Genomic DNA, 23,828 nt, shown 5'->3' on the forward strand with positions numbered 1-23,828 from the left:
AACAACAAAATAGTCTAGTTTTCATCTAGAAATACTGTTAGAAAAAGTAATTTCCAAAAGTTTGCTTAAGAAAGAAAATGTTAAAATAGAAGGGATCTCAGGCACAAAATTTTTTTTCTTCTATTCGTAGATGTATATCCTTATAATTTATACTCAGGATTATCATGACGTACTCCTATTAAGTTCATCTTTATTGTGAAGGCAGCCATAAGATTCAAGACTTTTATGATTTCATCTTCCCTATATTATATATCATTTGAACTTTGAAGTATAACCATTCCATACAAATAGCCCTTAGCGTGTGGCTTTTGCCATGCTAAGTTTACAAATCTTGTATGTAGCAACAGCGTATCAAAGTGGAACTCGGATCCTAAACAAAATCCTAGTTCGTGTCAGGATTTGCTAATCCCTTCTCCTCACCTTGAATATGTAAAGAACTTGCAGTTCGTCATACAAAAATGTTGCCTCAAGCTGCATCCTTCTACTTTGAAATATGTAGAATGAATAAAAATTGAAATTTCCTTTGTTATTTGCCAAACAGTTCTAAGCTTAAACAAAGCCTTTGACAGAATCTGAAGCGCTTGTTCTATTTTTGGTAAACATATACTGCTTGCAATCACAACACAGACACGGAATAACAAGTGACGAGTTTCTTCACCAACTATTAAAACATGCAATAATGATTAAAGCACCCAATCACGAAAAGGTTTTTACTTGTCCACAGGAACACTGGCTTTTCTTTCTTTAGAACAACAAGACTCATGAACAATGAGTTTTGGCCGCTTCGTGTGTTAGCTCCAAAAAGGAAAGCTCCATTAAAAGAACTGAAACGTGCACTACAAGAAAAACAGAGAATCCCAAAATCTTTTATCAGACCTCATGCTGCATGGAATTTTTATATATTTTTTTAAAATAAATATTTAACAACAATAGACATCTTTGAACTTCTCTAGTTAATAGACCTTGCAGCCTTCCCACAGTGTGGTAATAAATATGCTTCATGAACTCAGTGTATCGCTTCATACAATTTAATAATGTCACAACTGCATTTATAATGCAGACTGTATAGAAGGGAGAATGCTATCTGAGAGCAAAACCATGCATTAGTAGAATCTCTCTTTCTTGTTTAGTAAGCATAACATCTCTGCTTCAGTTCTTTTCCACCTGTAGGTCCTTCCAGTAGACAGCTGAGTCCACTTAAAGCAAGTTCAAAATAGTTTGGCATCCAGTTTCCCCACTCAAGTTATTAAAAAAACAAGAACTGCTGTGATTCCTGAACCATAGCTGAAAGGCTGACTATTCCTTTCACTTAAGTTCAATATTCTCATTCACGTATCTGTATCTCTTTGAAACAAAGCTTCACGAAGACGCCAAACTGCTGAGATTCAACGTTTCATCTAATCAGTTGATAATACAAGCGATGAGGAATCTGACATTCACAAATCCTCATTCTAAATCTGTCTATTCTGAAGATTTCATTTGCACAAATAAGCTTTGTAGGTTGCTGCTCACTTCTCAACAGGTTATTTTACTCCTGGGCACAGAGAAGTGAGAAGAAATTTTACTTTTCCGTTATTTTCTTGTTTTATAAATACCAAGGTAAATATATGCATATTTATGAATATATACATTCACAAGAACTCAGGAACACTCTGTTTCACATAAGTGTACCAGTTCTAATCATATCTTTTTACTACTAAACTGCACTGGTTTTAGGAATTAACTTCTGCTTTCCTTCTGCTCTTAGAAACCTAAAATGCAGTATAGCTTGACAGCTTGCCTCTGAAATAGAAGTAGTTCTCAGTCATTGATGATGATTTTTGTTTAAAAGATGAATTTTCCCACTGTGATCAAATCACATAAAATAATCCTCTTTTTTTAACCTCCTCTTCCAAAAGTGAACTTGAGAAGTGATTCAGTGTAAAAAAAAAAAACAAGTTAACCTACACATTACTTTGCAGTTGTTTGCAAACTAATTCAACATTAAGTAGATACTGTGTTATATAACACACACATCCTTAACACATGCCTGGGAGCAAGCAACATTTGAACCCCAGTCTTAATTTCCTTTATTAATTTTTCTTTCTGCATAATCTTTAATGATTGTACACAGATTTCCCCTCGCATAGGAATGGGGGATGCAAAGAACAACAACACAAGCTATAGGGAAAGCAAAAGTTTCCCAAAAATTACCTTCTGAGACAGGGAGGAAGAAAATAAAAATGAAAGGGTCCTGACTCTGCGCCTTTTTTAGTAGTGTAGGTACGGGTAAGGGATATTAATTAGGCATCTCAGAAAATCTTTGCATCACTCTCAGATCCAACTGATATCACAGCACAGTTTTCTGTTAGAAATATCAACACATTAGACACAATTCATTTCAGAAGCTTACTCTTCTGTCTGCAGGAACACACTCTCCTAAATACAATTTGGACCATAAAACAGTTTGGGGTCTCTACTGACAGGGTTTTTTCCCATCTTCTTGATCTAAGCTCACTTAACATAGACCTAGTCTTGTTCTGAAACTGTTCATAAATTTGTTTTAATGTGTCATATTTATATTTTTAGATACTGTCCAAAGAATGCCAAATCATCTAAGGAAACAGTTCATCACAATAAGCCTTAATCACAGTGTAAGGAAAAAAACCCCACTCTATTTCCCATATTATACACCTGCAAAATAAGGAACATAACAGTGATGTCTAAACAACAGCTGTGGAAACCAGGCGAAAGAAGAAAAAGCTACAGAAAATAAATATTGTGCTCTATTCAAAAGAAGCACATAATTGTCACATCAGAAAGGAGAAAAGGTATAAAGTCTTGAATTAACATATTAGGGAAGATGTCAGTGCTGGGGTTACTTTGTGATTTAACTTTGATCAGAGCTAACATGAGTGGAAGTTATAGGCATAAATCTCCATGAATCTAGATGCAAAAATATTCCTTCTTTTTTTTCTTTTCCCTTTTACAGGCTCAGAGAAGGTAAAGTGTTTCAAACGAAGAGATAGCTTTGATAATAAGATCAAATTGCTTTCCATGTCACATCTGTCCTTAAAGAGTAAAGACAAAAATGACAACTTCTTATTCTCATCTGGAGGAAAATCTCTGTTAAAATGTGACTAATGAAAACACAACAAGACTTCTACTACCATGCACACTGCCACACTTGTGGAAAATTGTATTGCTTCTCTCTCAGCTGACATGCTTGACAGGTTGTTGCTATCCATGCATATTTTTACAGGCTGCCTTATTTTCCTCTGAACAATGTCCTTTAGAAGGAATATTCACAGAAAATAAGATTAACCCCTGGATTGCAGTATTTCAGGTAACAGAAAGGTTACAAATTTATCTTGGCAACCAGCACTGCCAGCTCTTGACCTGTTTAGTTCCCAGCTAGTCCCTCAATTCCTGCCTGATTTACTAAAATACAGAAAGCCTCTTTCCAGCTCCTTCCGCTGACATACTTCCCATTCTCTTAACTTTCAAAGCTCCACTAGCCCCAAATTTCCTCTAAGTTTCTTTCCTTGCTAATGCTTCATCACTTCCTCTTCCACATTACCTGCAGTGAACTCCATTCTATACTTAATCCCAATTTTCTTATCTTCAGCCCTTCTTTTATCACCAGCACACTTCATAATCCTCCCAATTTTCTAAAGGGAACATAGCCCATCCTTCAGGAAATCCCACTCTTTCTTTATCCTCCTCGCTCCGCTCTGGATCAGGTCCTCACTTTACCCACTCCCACTTCTTCCACTCAGTAAGGAGACAGATTCCAGAAGTTGGCAAACTTATAAAGTCTGCCACGGTAACAGCCTGCCAAGTTGACAGATTTAAAACGTAAGTGCTCCCTCCCACTATTTACTCATTTTTCTTTGTTCAACACAAGTTTCACAATGGTTATTTTGGGATAATTTCTTCAAATTATATTCCAAAACCTGATCATTTCAGGTTAAAGTAACTAAATCAAAACCAGTGGGCTTTACTTTCATCAACTACAACATGCCAAAAAGATGGCAGGAGACTTCTCATGAAAATGCAAACTTCTGATTTTTTGGAGCAGTCAAAACTAACCTAATTTCCTCTGATACACTCCAAAAAGTTAACCAGTGAGGAACTTTGTAGGAGTCATTTTTAGGAGACAACATGAGTTCTGCTACAGTGCTGACTGTTTCACAGGATCAGACTATGGGAGTAACTTAAAATGTGCATATGAATAAAAAAACAATTAAGAAAAAAAAATTAAGCTGTTTTTGTCCAAGATATCTGTTTAAATAATAGAAACAGACTTTGATGAACAATCTTCCATTAGCCTTGAATTAATTAAAACTGCAGATGTTCAAGATCCTGAAGCAGGCTGTTAATAAACTCCCCTCCCCAGGTTTTCTTTCTTATCACTCTATTTTCTAAACACTCGGCTACGAATTGCTCCCTCTGTTAGTAACTACCACTTCTCAAGTACCAATGTTCCTCTGACTGCCAATCAGCTCGGAGTCATAACAGTTATCCAGACTGCTTATGCAACTATAAATCCTGGATAATTTTCCAACACCAAGATATTCTCAAAATCAAGAAAGCTTCTCAAAGCACAAAAATGCAAAGTCTTTGCTTCTTTGGCAAGAACACAAATAAAAAAATACACACTCCTGTCTTGAATTTAAAGTGCATTAATTTTAGAAAGGCTCGTGATGTCTGGGGTTGTGCATTTTGTTTTTAATGAAAGCATCTATTCAGTGAGTTATGAAAATTTAAAAGAAAATATATTAAGCTATTCAAGAGGCCTATGTTATGTCAATGAATTTTATTAGTTTTACTTAATGAATGCTACAAATACCAAAAACTATCTCTGAGGCAACAAAATGTGTTTTAACATCTCATTCATTTCCCAAACGATTTATTTTTTCCTATTCCTCCACTAAAAGGTGAATTAACCTAGATACGATTATCTCAGATTCCCAAACCTAATTTCCATATATCAATCAGCAAGATGGAATGCAAAATGTGATCCTGAGTCTTTAAGGAGCTAGCATGCACTTGACTCTGAATTAGAAAACAATCCTGTTTTAAATGGCAAGGCTTTTGGGTTCTGCAGTTAAGTTTTTGAGTCACAGTCAGGTCCTTAACAGAGGGTTCACCTAGCACTGCCTCCAGCAATACACTGGCACAACAAGGAGAGCTGCAAATACAATGACCCAACAAGTGACCCAGCAACATTTCCATTTCTCACACCATTATCTCCTTTCCATCAATCAAAGGAATCAGAGGTCTAGAAGAAGCACCCTACCCTGAATTGCTATAGTCCAGGGGAAAAAATACTGTATTTATTCTGAGTTTATTCTCACATAAGCAAAAGAATACAAACAGGCAGCTTATGGGAAAGCACTGCAGAATTCTCACAAGATTGTTCCCAGTCACACTGTTTGAGGAACCTACATGGCATGAAACGATGTGCACAAGCAAGGACAGAAGCTAAATTAGTCCCTCTATGAACAAGACCAGGCCAATTTTCAATTTTTATTTTTTTAAAAGCCAACAGAGTGCAAACTACCTGTGAAACACCTGACCTACATGAAGAAAAACCCTACACACTGTAATTTGTATTCATTTGTCATAAATATCAAATTCAGTGAATGAGCTCTCCAGTAACTGTGTCCCTTAGACAAGTCACCTAGGGATTTCTTTTTTTCCTATTGTATGTACTATTTGTGTATGCTAACCTGAGAAGATACCACATCCGAAAAAAAAAAAAAAAATTGCCAGTGCGAAGTGCACCTCCCAAGATAAAAGACATGATAGTAATCTTCCAGTGCATAGAAGGAATTAAATTAAACATATTTACCTTTTTCTCTTAAGAAGTACTTTCTGCAACCAATACAGGATAGAACAATTTTTCCACTTAAGTATATTATTCAGTGTATCAAGATCCCTCTTTTATTTAAAATTCTGTATAGACATTAGATCCGCCACAGTAGGTCACATAACCCTATAACCTGTCTTCATAAATGATAATTCTCAGGTTTCCCTGATCCGTGCCCCTTCTACAAGGAAGATGAGATCCCAGCAAGCAGGCACACAGAGGTTGTAGTACCTCTTCCAGTTCTCTCAGAAACACTTGTTGGGTCCTGGTTGCCTCCTCCACCCCTTACACTTCTCCTTTCCCATAGAATCACAGAATGTCAGGGGTTGGAAGGGACCTCGAAAGATCATCTAGTCCAGCCTCTCTGCCAGAGCATCCACCATTGTACCATGTCACACTACACCCCCGTCAACCACCTCCTTTCTCCGTCACACCTGGTCCGCAGAGTAAGATAAATTAAGAGAGTGTGTGTCCACATGGGGACAATCACGCTTTCAGCGAATCCACAATTTCTTCCCATCCCAGCATGTCTGCAGGCAGAGCATGACTAGGTAGAGTCCGCTTGCTCTCCCAACTCATTTGCTGTGCAAACGGAGGTCTCTAAGCAGCTCTGGTCAGTATTCCCTGCAGCTCCCTGTCCTTGCATCTCAAGCCTGGACTCTCAACTCTTTGCAGTATCAAAAGGCTTTGAGCATCTGACATATGAGGGTGGTCATGGGGAGTAGTGAAGTCAGATTCCACCTCTTAGTGGCACCCAGTGAACAGACAAGAAGGTGCAAAGTGAAATACAAGAAACCCAAGAAAGACTTTGGTTTATTTTTAAACTGTAAGGCTAGAAAAACATCTGGACAGGTTGCCAAGAAAGGTTCTGGAGTCTCCACCCTCAGAGACAGTCAAAACCCAACTACACATGTCCCTGCATAAATCCCAGCTGACTTGTTTTGAGCAGAGGTGTTGGACCAGACAATCTCCAGAGGTGCTTTCCAACCTCAGTGATTCTGTTCCTCTCCTTCTACTGATTAACATATTATGAGAGTCAGTAGGGAGTATTGATTAGATTTGTCAGAGGATTGTTTAAGCCTTAGTAAATCCCTGACCTCTCCCACATCTCCACAGCATGGACAGGCACTGAGCGGAAAGTAGAGGCTTTCACCACAAATGAGATGTTTCTTTGAAGATAGCGTGTAGGTGGTGACACGTAGATACCAGTGGCCTGCAAGAACAGGCAGACTCAAGGCTGTAGGATGTTTTGCTTCTGTTTTCAACAAAGCTGCATAACAGTTTTGCTACAGTACTCGCCTGTACTCAGAATGTGTTGTGCTTGTGGAAAATGTGATCCTGAATTAGAAAGTAAAATGTAGAAGTCAAAATAAAATAGAAAAAGAACTAAGGTGCTACTGCATGACAAATATAGTTATCTGTTTAAACAATATTGACCAATATTGCATATTTTAACACAGTACCAGATACATACTTCTGTGCAGAAAGAAACCTTTCCCTTCACACAGGAAAATAAACCCTTAAAATAATATCAACTCAAAAAGATTATCAGCTTCAGAACATTCTTTCTCTTAACAGTTCTTTTAATATTAACTGGTAAAATTGCATGAGAAATGTCATGAGACTGGCACAAAACTGTGGCTTTTTAGAAAAATCGATTTATTTGGTATGTTTTATACTTACATTTTTGAGACTCATTTAACAGCTAATCATAACTGAAAAATATGAAAGCAGAAAAATAAACAGAACACATTATGGAGGACACCTATATGTAGTTTTAGAAGTCCAGTCCCCTGTTCAGACAACATCTGAACAAGCAAGTAATCCTGTACTAGAACTTCAGAAGAAAATACCAAATATCCAATTTGTACTGGTTTTGGCTGGGAGAGTGTTAAATTTCTTCACAGTTGCTTGTACAGGACTGTGTTTTGGATTTGTGAGCAAAATAATGTTGGTAATAGAGGGAGATGTTTTAGCTGTTGCTGAGCAGTGCTTTACACACTGAAGGCCTTTTCTGCTCTTGGCACTGCCACACCAGCGAGGAGGCTCGGGCTGCATAAGAAGGTCCAAGGGGACGCAGCCAGAACAGCTGACCCTGACTGACCAGAGGGATATCTGTCACCATACAATGTCCTGATCAGCAGCAAAAGCTGGGCAAATAAGGAGGAAGAGGAGGACGTTCAGACTGATGCAATTCGTCTTCCCAAGCACTGTCACACATGACGGAGCCCTGCTTTCCCAGAGATGGCTGAACCTCTCTGTGTCCACGGGAAGTGGTGAATGAATTCCTTGCTTTGGTTTTGCTTGTGTTTGCAGCTTTTGCTTTACCTGGTAAACTGTCTTTATCTCAGCCCATGAAGTTTTCTCACTTTTGCCCTTCTGATTCTCCTCCCCATCCCACTGGTGGGAGTAAGTGATGAGCTGCTCACTGGGGTTAACTGACAATAGAACTAAAAGAACCAATTGTCTTATTTTCACTATGTAACAACACATTCATCCACTACCATGATTATTTGGGGGATAACTTGAGATTTAAAGTTGCTACTTGTATTAACACAACTCTATTCCATCAGAATAGCTACACAAATACTAGAATAACAGTCTACCCTTCTTCAGGCTATAATAATTATGTCCTTAAAGAAGCGCATAGAACATTAGAGCATAAGTATTAAGTTACATCTAAATTAATTTATGTTAGTTACTTGAGCTCAAGAATTAATTCAAAGTGTCCAACAACTGCAATCTGATTTTAACAAGCTCTTAATATTTTAAGAAATGTATATTACACTGCATAAATCAATTTCCCACAGGGTAGTTAGCTGAAAAGCTTCTAGCTGATTTGACCTAAAAATCATAGACAAAATGCTTAAATCCCAGTTTGTCATTTCCATTTTAAAAATCCTAATAGTATGTGAAAGGCACTTTCTTCATGTTAAATTAAGACTATAAGAACCAAAACTACTACTTACCTATAATCAGCAGTTTATTCCTATTTAGATGGCGCTGTTCAGCCTTATACTATCAAAGTAGTCCTGACAGGCTTCCACAATTTCTTTCCACAAAGGAGCAAAATGCCAAATTCATTGCAAAAGGGGAAATTTTGTTACCTTAGTACAAAGCTAGTTATAAACGAATGCTGTCAAGTCCACTTCACTTGAAGGGTGAACAACTGCCTTACAGGGTTTGCTTGAACAGCTCAATAACAATTAATGCTCCTAAATATTCTCCCTTGAGAAGCCCAGCATAGCAGAGAGGAATTTGAATTAAACAGAAAGCCCATAATTCAGTGATAGAACAAAACGTAATGTCTATTTGAACCACGCAGAAACTTTTGGGACCATCACAGATGCCAGAGATAATATATGTCTAGCAAGTTAACAACAGGTTGCAGTTACTCAGAGAAAACGTAACCTTTTCATGCTAAAGAAGGCTGTGTAGAAGGCATTAAAGGAGTGTATTTCACTTACTTGGTTCATATTTTTACAACAGTTTCAGTATATCTGAAAAAGGCTGGTCTTTTCAGGTTTGGGTTTTTCTGAACCTGAACTGAAACCCTAAGCACTCAAATCATCTCCACAACCTTTCATTCACTGTGCAGGCTGTCAAGACAGCAGCTCATCTGCTGTTCAAATATTAATCATTAATTTGTGTCCCATCTGTAGATGGAGAGTGTACACCAGAGGGTTTTCTCAAGCTTGTACAGGTGACATTTACAGGTCACAATAACAACCACCTTCAATTCCACTTCTAAGTCTACTGGTCACCCACCATAACTCAAACCATGTAACATACATACTTTCAATGGCATCTTCCACCTTACGTGTGCGCCACAGATTGCATAAAAACCTCAGCTTCCGAACAGCCTCAGCATTGACTGTCAGAAGGTATGAAGCAGCAGAAGAAGACCATACTCAAATAGAAAAGAGCAAGAGCAAATAACGTTAAAGCAACCTGGAGCAAACACGAAAATCGCCTCAAATCCTCTCTAGACTAGCAGTCAACCTAGTTTTACCCATGCTTAGTACTTCATCACTCATCAGCAAAATATTGTACTATCCAGTACAGAGAAGAACACAAGAAACATTTTAGCCCTCATTCATGTACGTGCAGCGAAGTCCATGGGGCACAGGATCCTGTTGTTTCTTTCATGATGAAGCAACTAGGTTAGAACTGGTGCTTGATAACAAGACTACTCAGGAAACATTAAAAATAAAGTCATCTGTGAGAAGCACTGATCACACTTTCATGAGTTGCAGAAATGGAGAGTGTTTCATAACATGATATAAAACACAAGGATAGATTTGAATAAAGTGGTTTGGATAATTGTTCCACTATTGCAAGTACCATTTTTGAAGTACACTAAAAGCTTGGCTTTTATTTGCTAAGTCACCCCAAGTCACATAGGTAAAAATAGCTAGGTACAGTTACTCACACAGAATATCCAGGACACCCAACTAAAATGTAGACACCAGTCACTAATTAGATAATTATCATAAACAGACATTCCAAGCAGGAGCCACAACACATTTCCATTAAAGTGACCTATGTTTTGACATTCTGCTCCCTCCAGAGATATATTAGGCATCTCAAACACTTGCAGTTTGCAAACATCTCACTATTTGTGTCAATCATTTTTCTTTGTTATAATTTTTCAAATATAATGTTTAACTGACCTATTCGACCCTCTCATTATTAAATCTAAACCCACAGTAGCCCATGAAATATTATCCTGTATTCCAACACTTGGTTTTCCATATATTGTTAATAATTTTTAATTTATATTTTAGATATGCTTACAGAAGTGTTAGGTATTCAGAGTACCCACACACAATAAGCATAGTACAAGAACGAGGAAAAGGGGATTTTGCTGAGGTGTCAGCATTGTATGAATAACCAAAGAAAATTCTCTAATACAGCACTGGCACACATCTTGAAAAATTACCTTAGTCGGTATTGTGTTGTTACTTGTAGGCAAGGCAAAGAGATAAAACAAAAGTTGAGAAAGGAATGTTTTGTGGTAACTGCAGTTACTCTAGTACATGATAGACAGTGTGGGAGAAGACATGAATGTCACTATTTGAGAGTTTGATCAGTGGGCAATGAAGACTTGTTATCATTGTTAATGCTGGGGCGGGTGGGAAAGATGGGGAAAAAAGACCTTAGGCCATGAAAGTCCTTTAACTGGCAACAAGTAGTTTTATCTAATATAGTGGAAACCATGGGAAAGACGCAAAGAAAGAAATGGCACAGTCAAAGCAATGATCTGGAAAAACAAGTTGTGCAGCTCTAATTGGACTGACACAAGTAGGCAAAGCTGCCTTGCTCTAGGCAAAAGGAGACTACGATGCAGTACTAAGTGTAAGCATAAAAATTTTTACCTGCAAGGATGAAAATTTGTAGTTGAATTTAAGAAATGAAAAGCAGGCAGCATTTAGAAAAGATTCAAGTATGAGAAACTGAAGAAAAACCTGTGCTCAAGAGAGTGCCCAGAGAAATACAGTCCTGCCAAAGAGTGGTAACATTACCTAAGACAGGAAAATGTTGAAAAAATAGGTTTCTTTTAGTTACACAGTACATATGCTGACAGTCAGGCATAGGCAAGACAGACAGACAATTATTTTCTTTGTAAATACTTGTAGAGAGGCAGAATAGCAGGTCTGTGGGAGCCAAATGTAAGTGGGCAGTCTTGCTCTACTGCATGCATGCATTCATATCTCTAGATAGAGTGAAAACATGTATAGAGCACAGTGCAGCTCACATCTTCAAGCCGGACAGTGTGGTGGTCTAGAAGCTACAACAAGCCTCTCAACTTTTTTTTCCACTTGTAGAAATGTAGAGATACTTTCATTCACTGAGTCCCTTATGACTATCTGGTTTTTAATCACTAACTGTAATTCGTTTTTCAAAAACAGCAATTTTGTTTATCATTGTATTTCAAAATCTGTATCACTAACTTCCAAAAAAAAAAAAATCAGCAATTTATTTTTTTAAACAGTTCCTTGTTAGTACTACTAAAGGTGATATTTAGGACAGTCATCTTTCCACATTAGCCACTACTATGAGAAGTGATGGATAATTTTGTTACTCCTGCCTCAATTTCTACTGCTAAGTCTAAAAACTGTTGCATATCCTGCTGTTCTGTCTCCTAATCCTCTTGAGAAATCTACAGTAATTTCAGGGTCCGATCCTATTTTTTTCAGTATGGTCCTAACTTTCTCCTACGTTTTGGCCACCTAGGTTTATGCTCCTTTCTTTGGTCTTACAGGGCTGCATAGTCCAGGTCATTCGGGTCTTTTACCATGTTGCTTTGCATTTTTCTTTGTTTCTTTTTGCCTCTCTCAAACATCAGAAAAGAAGAACCACCTAGCTGGAGAATAGAGAGGTCACTCGGCCTTCATCAATCTTCTGAGACATAGTTAACTATTCTATGTCTTATGTCTAAATATTTAAAGTTGCAAATGATGACTTCACAGTTGGAACATTTGAATGACCAGAGTTTCTATAGCAATATGAATATCTTTGAATTGCATCAGTATCAACCACGTTCATTCGAAAAGGGTCTGTTTTACTACATAGGCTAATCAACATTAAACTGTTCCAAAAACAGGTCCAGAATTGCAGTTTTCACGTTTCGTTTAATTGTGGAATACTGAAGTCTAAAACCATTTTTAGTGAAGTGGTGGCATCTTGTGGCACAAATCGGTCACTGCAAGAATGACAACGTCAAAACTATTCTGATGAAAAACACTATTAATAAACTAAGCAGTTAATCTCAAGCACCTGTTTCAGTTCATTATTTACATTACAATCAAATCGGCACATCTGCAGAGTAACTTTGAAAGACTGTATGTCCCTAAATCTCATTTATGAGTAGCATTGCTCTTGTCCAGATTATTAACTCATTTGTGAGATGCTGAAAGTGGTTTATGTCATTCCTGGAGAAGGTGGCAACCAGCTTTGTAGCTTTGATACATATTGTCGGCATTTATTAGATCTGCCCATCCAAGCTTTTACCTATTGCCTTCAAAAAGAGTGCTGCCAATCATGCAAGAGTACTCTGCTGAGCAAGTTGTTTAGGAGGAAGAACAGTTTTTCAGAGGCTAATCTGTTTTCCTTCTTCTCATCTCCTGTGAAGAACTAACATCTCCTTAGTTCATCTGGCTTCTCACTCCCACAGCCGCTCAGCAGAAACAGCCCATGCTGCCTGCCAGCAAGAAAAAGGAAGCAAACAGGGTCCTTCGAGGACTTTCTTCAGTTTGTGAGGAAAGAGTATTTTCCACACTACAAAGCTTCGTCATCTAACACGATGTCTGGATGCTGCCAGAAAATCAGCATCTGCTGCTGCTGCCACTGTCTGGGTGCTGCAGAGGGAACTCGTGCCAATGCTGCCCTCGGCAACCCCCCCCAAACTTGCCCCCTCCCTTAAATGCCTGCAGTTCGCTTTCTCCCAGATTTGAATGAAATGAATACGCATAGGCACAGAAGAGTGACTAGTGTTTTTCTAGGCAGACAAGCAAGTCGGATTAAGGATTTTAATAATACTTCATTTAGTAACTCCAATTCTTTAAGTCATATTTACTCTTAATTCACTGGTAACAATCTGCCACTGCAGCGTTAAACGCTAAGTGTCCTTGACAATCATTTTGAAGGTGCCTTTTCACTGTTCAGATATGTATTACTATAAGAATTCCATTTCTTCAATTTTTAATTCCTTTTCCTTCCAGGGAACTCTGTTATTCTTTTGCCTTCTGGTTGTTTGAGGGGCAGAGCAGCAACGGGTGGTGCTGGTTTTCATTTTGTTTGTTTTACTACTCGAACCTCACTTTTTACTAAACAAGCTTTCAGCTAGCATTCTTCTGAGCACAGGAAGACCATATCCATATGTATTGGGAAAAGCAGGGATAATTTTACCTTCACTTATGAGTATGCACAGCAACCTTAACATAAAAGTTCTTTGTCTGTGACTGTAACACAAACAAGCATGAGCAAGTACTTATGAGTCTGTGGACAAAGTTGCTAATGGAAGCGAGGGAAAGAAAAAATATCATGTGGATTTCACATACAAAACATGAAGAAGAGACTCAAATCACCACCTAACCCCAAGCACACATTGCTTCTTCCCATTGTTACTGTGTTGTCACATACCCAGTCCCACCATTAATAGAGGGCTAAATGGAATGAAGAACTATGGCATCAGTCCAGTCTAGGATTAAACGAGCACAGAGATCTGCCCAATACCTTGGGCGTAACAACCCAAATAGGGTTTGCATACTTGAGCCAGGGTTAGTCAGATTTTTAGGGCAGGAACTACACCTGTGTAATGCTCTATATGCCTATGAAACAGCATCTTTAAATATCAGCATGTTCTTTCTGGGTTTGAAAAATAATAATATTCACTGATATTTGGATGTGAACTTCCTGCTAAAACACAGAAACACACTAACTATATGGTTTAATAGCACAAAAGTTTCTTCTACTATTTAGCGATTCTACTCTTTAGTTCTATGTTGCATCTCCTGGTGTAATAATCCAGTGGATGGAAAAAAACAGAAAAAAAAAAATCGAGGGTTTTTTTTGTTGAAATAAATTTTGCATTACTGTACTACTTCATCTGACAAGTTGGCAACCACCTAGAAATAAGAAAGGCAGATGTATAAAATCTTTTCCTCCCTAAAATTAATTTGCTTGCCCTTTCAGGTAGTATAAAATTAATCAGTGATAAATCTGCACAATCTGATACTTCTAATAAGAGAATAATCCTGACACTAAAGTGTAGGTAATTTGATTTGCCCTAGTCACACAAAGTGAGTGTACAGGCAAGCATTTCTGTAAAATACATCAAATAACTTCAAATGAGTTGGGGTTTTTTAGTGACCATTGCTTCAGTACACTGGTACAGAGGAAAATCTGTCGCACATCTGCCATAGGTACTAAGAATGTGCTTGGTACTGATTTTCTTTTGCCATTCACAGCGGCATTTGCGAGCCCAACCACAAAGGAACATCTAGATGATACATTCAGACTCGTGGGTGAGATTTATCAAGACAAAAAACTGATTTCACATCTTCTTGAGAAACCTCCAAACTCAAATTTCCCACCACAGTTTCTGTAAGGGGCTTTCACACTAAATGAGATCCTTCTCTGGGGACCTATCTTTAAATGACCAGCAAGGAAACATTTAAGTCAGGCCCCGATAAAGCTGACTCACTGGCTGGATTTCCTTTGTGCTTCCAGCCCAACGCATTCTGTAACTGTATGATTCTCTTCAGGTGCTCTCCTGCTGACCTGGGATCCCCCTCCAGGCTCTGGGCATCTACTGCTGGCCCTTTCAAACCCCTTCCCTCTGACCAAGAGGACTGATGAAAAACTACCTGTGCTCCAGACTCTCTTGTGACCACTCATAGGGCTCTGTAATCCCTCTTGGTACTCCTCACACTACTCCTGGCTGTATCACTGGTGCCCATGTGAGACAACAGCAGCTGGTAACAGTCAGCACAAGGCTTGGTGTTCTCTCAGTGACATCCCTCATGAGCCCCTGGTAATCAGCACATCTCTCCAGAGAATGCATCAGGTCAGCAGATGGGCACCTCTATACCTCTCCAAAGGGAGTCACCTGCTCCTGTCACCCATCGCCTTTTCTTAGTTGTGCTGGTTGCCATACAGGGAGTGGATTGGGCTGCTGTGCTCAGTTAGAGCATCTCCCCCGATGTGATGGGTCATTCCTCTGCAGTCTGCAGAGTAGCAAAGCGGTTCTGCAAGGGCACCCACCCCAGGCTTCAGGCAAAGTCTCTTCCTCTTGCTAGTCCTTGCCATTGCAAGCTTCCACTCTGCATTATCAGTCCCCTCCCTTCTGGGTGGGGGAGCTTTTGGCTGTTTGGCATAGACCCACTGCAGACCACACTTGGAACCAGCAATCTAACTCCTCAGCCTCCCTAATGTTACACAGCATTCTCACTGACTCCTGCAGCTCAGCCACCTGCTGCTGGAGGTCCTTCCACTACACACCCCCTTCAGGCAGCTCTGCTGCCTGTCGCTGCCCCAGGAGAAAGGCTCAGGCAATTCCAGCAGTATGAGGTCTGCGCTGCAGCCTCTCCCTTCAGCAGCTCTCTCTGGGCGAAGGCATCACCCATTGCTGGGTTAGATGATGCAGGTGCCCAGTTGCTGGCAAACCTCTCCACTCAGCCACTGGAACCTCCTTCAAAGGTGTATCCTCTCTTTGCACTGCTGGCTCCTGGGAGGTCTCTGCACACCACTGGGGTTTCATCAGCTCAGGCAACTCTGGTGTTCACCACAATCACCTGCTCCGCTGCAGAACATGCCTGCAGCCAAGCCAGTTGCCTTTGTTTATATGTTATGTTTATAAACATAAAAGTTTATTCTCAGTTGCTATAGGGAGCACAAACTTGTCAGTCAGTCAATTTCTTCTACTACTGTTTCACTATAAGAGGTTTCAAAAGTAGTCTCCTGCAGTTATCCAGTCTTAGCTTTTCCAGTCCTCAGGACCCTCAAAGATTCTCAGAAGACATCCTTTCCTCTCCTCCTTACCTTGTGCTCAGAGTTAAAGCACTCAAACTCACCACCAGTTTTGAAAAGGACCTCTCAGACATTTCAAATGAGCCTCCCTACAGACAATTTCCTCTCTATGCACCTTGTGATCTGAATCTCATCTCACTCATACCAGACATAAGTCCATGAAATAACGAACATAGTAACAATAAAATGTCGCCACAGTGTAGCCCACTGTATTTAAACTCTCCCAATATTTTTTCTTCCAGACAAATCAGCAAAGCATGATGACAAGAATCTCTCCATAAAAAGTATGTAAATCTTTGCAAATCATACCCTGAAATAATACTTTTAACATCTGTAGCTGAGCCTGAATTACATTTTGGAAGCCTGAGACAGCTTCCTCCACCCCCCTTTATTAACACCCATTACTTGCAAAATTGCTGCTTGTCATTATAGTGTCACCAATCACAGAAAACCAAAAACTTAGGCATATGGGAATAATACTCACCATGCTGTTCATTTTTGAGGAGGATGAGCTTGCTCTCTGCTTCCGTAGGCTGCTAAGCTCTTCTGCATTTCCATCCTTTGGTTTTATGATCAGCCGACTGCCTCCAGCAGTACCTTCTGAAGAGGATCTCAGTCGTTTCTCAACAAATCTGCCTTCGCGATACGGACTGAGGCTATTGGCAAGATCAACTACAAATAGAGAAGCGTTCAGTAATCATTATGAAGAATTATTTTCTACAACTATTTTATTAATTTTGAACACTACTTTGCACAACATGCTTACACTGAAGGGCAATCACATAAGAGGTGTTCTATAGAAAGTAGATCCTTCTTACTTAGAAAAAAGGGTCATCACCTGGGCTACCAGTTCACTTTTCAGCCCCCAGTAACAAGCACATTATAGCCTAGTCCACAGTTCTTTACAGAATCCAGAAGGTCATTTTCTCCATCTTTTCCTTTCCCATCTTGTTCTAGGACACTTCCAAAGAAACTATCATTGATCCACTGGTGCCAAAACCCAACCTGCCTTACTTACCCTATGTCCTAGAGGCAAGTCCAGGTTTTGCAGAGCCAGGTCATAGCTCTATGCATCCCATCCTGTGCAGTGAAAACACTGGTTTTGGTTTCTGTTTGGTCTTACTAGCTCAGCTCTGCACCAGCACCCTCCAAACCCAGCCTGCAGCCAGCAGGCTGAATCCCAGTCCCCAACACAAGTTAAACAATAACACATGAGAGAAGAGGATAAAATTACATTTTGAGGTGTTAGGGTGTTATGGGGTTGAGTTTTGTGGGGGTTTTTGTAAAAGTGGGAGTAGGCTCATGCAAAGATTCAAGAGCCTCCCCTACCCCCAGGTAGGAGGCTGGACCTGCCTCTGGCCAGGGCCAGGTCCATCAGCGCCTCTGACATTGAGGTATTTAAGAGGTGACTCGAAAGTTCTCTCTCTCTCTTCTGGTTTTGTCTTGTTTTGAGCTGTCCTGTCTTTAATGTTGGGGAGTTTTTGGAGGAGGGGCAGGTGAGAGGAGAACAAAGGAATGTTGTCTTGAGAAGAAAGAGGGGCAGAAGAGTCCCAGAGGAGAAGGAGAGGGAGAAGGCTGCCGGAGTAGGACTTCTCCCTAGGGCCCCATGGTGGTTGAGATGGCAGGAAGGTGATTGCCTGCTAGTTGAGGGAATCAACAGCAGTGAGAACTTCCAGGATGCGTTGGTACATGCAGAGTCCCATGCGAGAGGGGTGAGAGACTGAGCATCTGCGGGGGACATGCCCAAAGCGATCCGTGGCCCCGAGGGACTCACAAGGAGGAAGAAGATTTCCTCCTGTGATGTGGACACCACGCAGCAGGAAGGAGAGACTGCAAGGAGCCCTCTTTCTCAAGGAGGAGCTGCCACAGACAATGAGAAATGGCCAGATGGACTGCATCCCCCACCCCCCTTGCACTGATGGGGAGAGGAGGTAGCCAGGAAAATAGGAGGGGTGCAGGAGGCAACGAAGTGTATTCAAGATCAGGTTGTATTTATTGATGTATTCCACTCACAATCCTACTTTGTAAATGGTGGTGGTGATTAAATCTGTTTTTCTCCCCAAGTCGCTCTGGTTCTTTACCCGTCATCTTAAATGGTAGATTATTACCCTTCCTATCCTTAATCTCAAACCCTGAGCCTTTCTAGTTGAAAAGTCTCCTTTCCATATCACTATGGACATGGGGGTGGGAAGAGGAGTGAGCTGGAGACCATGTTGGGTTTTTTGTCCCAGTCGGCTTGAACCAGGACATAGGGCAAATTCAGAGATGGGGAATGGGAAAAGTAAGAGAGTATAACAAATGTAACACAGAAAATCTTATCACCTTGTGCCTTTGAGAGAGAACGAATATTTTCTCTAGGGCTTTTCAAAAAAAGTTGTAACACATAAAAATATATAAAGATATACTAAGAAATATATAGCACACAAAACCTGCTCATACATTAATGTCATGTTCACAATGCTATCTATAATGATATCAGCTATAAAACCAGCTATGGAAGAGAAAATGTCTATTATGAAAGAAAAAGAACAGAAATATTTTGCATTTACATCTGGTTCTAAACATTGCTTTGGCAAAACCAAATGTTCAAATCAGTTTGTAACAGATACAACTACTTATAGACATATCTTACTGAATGCCATGTAAACTTTTTGTATATTTGTTTCATTTCATATGGCATGATTTTACTTTTTTTTCCAATGGTCCATTATATGCTTGGCCAGTTTCTAATTTTGAATGCATTCTTCACCACATAAATAAAAAAAATATTTCTTTTTAAACAGCACTATAAAACTTAAACAATTAGTCATTGATTTTTATATAGTACAGTATTAGCTCTAGTGTTTCTGTAAACATGAATCCTGTTTACAAAAAGCCCTTTATCACAGTTTCAATTCCAGTTAGCTGCCTTCCAGAAATGAAGATTAAACATACAGCTGTTGATGCATGAGTTTCAAATGCACTGTGTATTTCTAAACATCACTGTGAGCTCCTCGCTCGCTATTCTGCAGTACACTCTAGTAAGTCATATTGAAAAGAATGAGATCATTCGCAGATGAGCCAATGCTACAAGGAAGACAAACTGAGTGCTCAGGACCAGTAGCATGCATAAATGCAAATATTTTTTCTCCAAAGTGATTAAGGTTCTGAGGGAAAAGAGGTAATCTTCTGGTGAAAGCTAATTTAGTGGATTAATTTGACTTCATACTGTCATTTATGTACAAGATACCCAACCACATCTTGCAGCAACAAATAATTCAAAATCAAGATTGTTTATAATCTACATGCCTAGATAAATGTCCAAGGAAAAAGATGAGTATGAATTCATATGAGTTTACACCCATTCTTCTTCTAATACAAAGACTATAAATGCAGTCTTGTTAATTTTCACAAATTTTGGCCCACCAGATACAGCTTCAGGATTATGCAAGAAAGCACCAGTCTTTAGACTGGTTTGAGAAAATAGACTGTCAGAGATAAGTGTCTTATGACAGGTGTCCTTCACTCAAGGGCCTGATGTTTTTATTCATCTATATCTCTATAAACTGGGATTTCTAGGCACAGCCTTTCCACTTAATCTTGTTAATACTTCCAAATTCCTTTTCACATAAGCTAAAGATGCAGTATAACATTAAGATGTTAATTAACTCTCTCTATTCCATAGATTGGGTAATGAGAACTTGCACAATGTTATTTCACATGGAAGCAAAAATAAGAGCTCTCATACTCTGCCACAGAAACAGCCACTCCAAGCTACTCTATTACATCAGTCGAATAAAGCAACCAAGAGTCAGAAAATTCTGAAACACAGATCAATATAAGATAAATGTTCTTTTAGTCTGCTTATGAAAAACAACACCTTTTATTTCTCCGGCAATATTGCCATCTCAAACCATGCAACTTTTGGCTCATGTCTAAAATAGGCATGCCTTAGAAATCCCAGCTTCAGCCTTCAACAAGAAGTAACAACCAATACCCTTCCTTAATTTATTTTCTACCTCAGGAAAGCATAGCTATGAACAGCACACTGATGGGCGTTAGCAAACTGTAAAACACAAACTCCAGAAATCATAGATTTCTTGTTTAATTCCCATAATTTTCAGAGGACACGATTTATAACTTTTGAACTTTATAGCAAGCACTTGCAATGCCATGAAAACCAAGCAATTCTTACAGGAGAACTGAGCCCAAGAAAACTCCCACCAGGACCAACAACAAAAAGACCATGAGACATACCTTTAGAACAGTTTGTTTCATAACCCTGTTGTGTTTTAAATGACTGAGGTTGAGAACATGGAACAATCTTGGATTCGATTCCAGGAATTCTCTCTCTTGTGTGCTGGGATGGCGTGCTTTCATCTCCCTCCTCCCTCAACCCCTGTACCTTTGGGGATGGTATCACTGGTTCTTCTCTATGCTGTAACACAAAGGTTTCTAAAAGCACATTTGTGGAGTTAATTTCTCCTGTGTGACTGGCATCGTTAATATGTAGTTCATTGCCTTGCAACAATACTTTCGTTTGATTAGCAGCTGAGGTTTTGAATAAGGTATTAGGTTCAAGGCTACACAAGCTTGCATGACTCGCAGGAGATACAACAGCAGAATAGCCAGTACTTTCTACAAAATCCATTTTCCTTGAAGGAGCAGCAGCAGGATTAAAGAAGATCTGAGAGGTAGAGACATTGTGGCCAAAATCCTCTGTGAGTGGCGCCCCAGTCCCACTGCTGGGCAGAGTATCAACCTCCGAAACAGAATCCTCCGTCAGGGCGACAAAGTCGGAGGGGGTCTGGGCAGCCGTGAGGTCAGCCGAGAGCAGGGGGGATGGCAAAGAGCTTCCCACGCACTCCGTCGTCTCGGCTGAACACAGAGGAGAGGACTTAGTGATCACAGGTTCACTTTCCACGTACGATCTAACCTCCAGAGAGCAGCCGGACTGCTGCACAGAAGAAACCGACTGACTCTCTGGAACCGGTTTGGAAAATTTGTAGTGCGACGAAAAAGATTTAGGAAGAAGTTTTCGCGTGGACTGTTTGACAGAGCATCGGCTCTGCTCCTCTGCAAAGCCTGAATCATCACCCTCATTCTTCCCAGAGCTTATGCAATTTATAAAGACATTCTTATTAGCCGAGGGCTCCTTTCCCTTTTCAAAATCGTCTGTCAAAGACCTTGTAATCTTCTTGCTACGCGAGCCACCAAAGCTAACTGAATGCCTTCCTCTGCTTTTAATGTGTTCCTCTAAGCTCAGTTTTTGAAAAGTGCTGAGAGAGGACTGGGCACCATTGGAGATGTTGACGGTTTGGCTAGCTGAGTCAGACTTCTGCTCACTCCCTTTCTTGTTATGGAAGCTGATGGAAGGAGTGCGAAAAATACTCCGGCGCTTGCCTGTGCTCCCTGAGCTGGAGTTAGTGCTGGTTGGGGAGGAGGTGTGGACACCAATGCCATTACCAGAAGAAGGTGAGGAAGGAAGAGAGTCGTGCCTCCGGCTAATACTTCTCCTGAATATTGGCAACCGAGATACTAGTGTTGATCGTCTGGATCCTGAGTCCCCCATCAGGGCACAAAGTGTCCGTGGCTCTTGTCAGCCAGTAAACTAATCTGCAAAAAAAAAAAAGAAAAAAAAGAAAAAGAAAAAAGAAGTAAATGATTCAGTCTCAAAGTCCATTTGAACAGGCTTTAAGTTAGCCTAAATACATGTGACTTCAGCATCAATTTTATGTACAGCTGCAAGCTGCTGCATGTGCTTTTACTGAAGACTTCCAGAATTTCAAAGTGATGTTCAATAGGCCATGCTGAAAACTCAGCTGCTGAGTAAAGATGTGGCTAAAAACATTCTACAGAACAGAGATATAATATTACATATGATATATCATACAATGCAGATCACTTTGAGTAACAGTATAAAATCTACATGCCAAAGATAAATTTATCGCCCAAATGTCCTTGGTTTTGTATGTTTTTGCAACAAGTCTTCTAAACGGTAAGCTCTCTTAGAAGAGACTTGATTTTTCATTATCTGAGTAGAACATTAACATTATTTTGTGTTCCTCAATACCCAGATTTTTGCAAGAATCTAAATTTTCAAATCTTAACTGAACTTTCAGTTGGATATATCACCTTGCAGCAGAGAAGATTGCAGTCAAGCTAAAATATGCGCCACCAGAAATTCTTCTTGAGGAGCTAAGTTCTAGGAGCTTACTGTCAAAATACAGGATCATGTTTCTAGATTTGACCTTTAATACTTCCTTTGAACACTTTTGTGAAATTCTTTTGTATCCAGCTTGCTTATAATTTGCTATTTTTGCTGCTTTTTGAAATTAGTGAAAAGTTTCACACACAGACACTCAGCATTTTTTAGCATTTTTTATAAATATTTAAGCAATAACAACTTATTTTGATCAGCTCAGCAGAGGCACTAGAAGAAAATTAATCTTTATGAAATATGCACGAGTTCTATCTCCTTTTTGTTCTCATTATAATAAACGACTGCTGTGAGGGACACGACCACAGAGGGAGCAATAAAAACATGTGATACGTAATCATAAGAACACGAGAAGGTGCAGGTACAATGCCCGAGTGTAATTTCATGAGTTGCAAGTGCTCTCAGCACATAGGAATCAAAATCAGGTGATTTATCTAAATAATGTTTTTATGTCAGGTGCAAAACCAAAATCATTCATCTAATGAGTAACTTAATACGCATTATGCGGCTATAACAGTTCTGCATGAACAATACATATGTATACAGTATGTATATATAAACACACACATATATAAATAAAAATGGAAGCAGAATATTTAAGGAGTAATAAAACTACATATTTGTAATATTACAGTGAGTTAGTTCAGAGACTATTTCTGACTAGATGTTAGACAGTACTTTCTGCATTAATAATTTTTTTTTTAAAGAAAGCTAGTACAGCTCCAGTCAGAATATGCACTGTCAAGCAGACACAATATTCACAAGCACCAGGAATTAATAAGCAATTTTGTAGGTTAAGATGAGGGAAACAGCTTGGGAATGGCCACCAATTCCTAGAAGTCACCAGTGATCTCCGTTTACAAGGTAAACCCGACTTGGACTATACATACACCTTGCGAATGAAACCCAAGCTCAAGTTCAGTTTGAATCAGATGGAACCGATGGTGCCGGCACAGATACATACCCAGGTTATCAGAAGAGCTTTACTCCCACCCAATGAGCTGATGCACAGCCAGCTGTTCCATTTCCCTGCCACCTAAGGTAGTTTGCATTTACACCACTGGAAGAGCAAGAGCAGAGGCAACAGCACAGAGAAGCTGACACCTTGAGAACTTACATAGGGGCTTAGGCTGTAGCAGCTTGTTCGGCCGTGCACAAACCATCCTGCTGAGAGCGGGATTTGGAAAGCCACATGCAACTCTCGCCACTCTCTCAGTTCTTCAACCACTTCCAGACCTATTG

The 23,828-nt window shown here is 39.6% G+C and overlaps 1 protein-coding gene across 1 annotated transcript in view; it reads right to left on the bottom strand.

Annotated features, from left to right (window-relative positions):
• CCSER1 (coiled-coil serine-rich protein 1) overlaps positions 1–21,938 on the bottom strand; it is a 102,794-nt gene extending 80,856 nt beyond the window's left edge. Inside the window, exons 1-2 of the mRNA XM_009867387.1 lie at positions 20,624–21,938; positions 16,872–17,059 (exon numbers count right to left, since the gene is read on the bottom strand). Coding sequence (XP_009865689.1) covers positions 16,872–17,059; positions 20,624–21,938 — 1,503 coding nt within the window. The remainder of the gene's footprint in view (positions 1–16,871; positions 17,060–20,623) is intronic.
• Positions 21,939–23,828: the final 1,890 nt, after the last annotated feature.

This window comes from Apaloderma vittatum, unplaced genomic scaffold (assembly GCF_000703405.1).
Source record: "Apaloderma vittatum isolate BGI_N311 unplaced genomic scaffold, ASM70340v1 scaffold3864, whole genome shotgun sequence".
NCBI lineage: Eukaryota > Metazoa > Chordata > Aves > Trogoniformes > Trogonidae > Apaloderma > Apaloderma vittatum.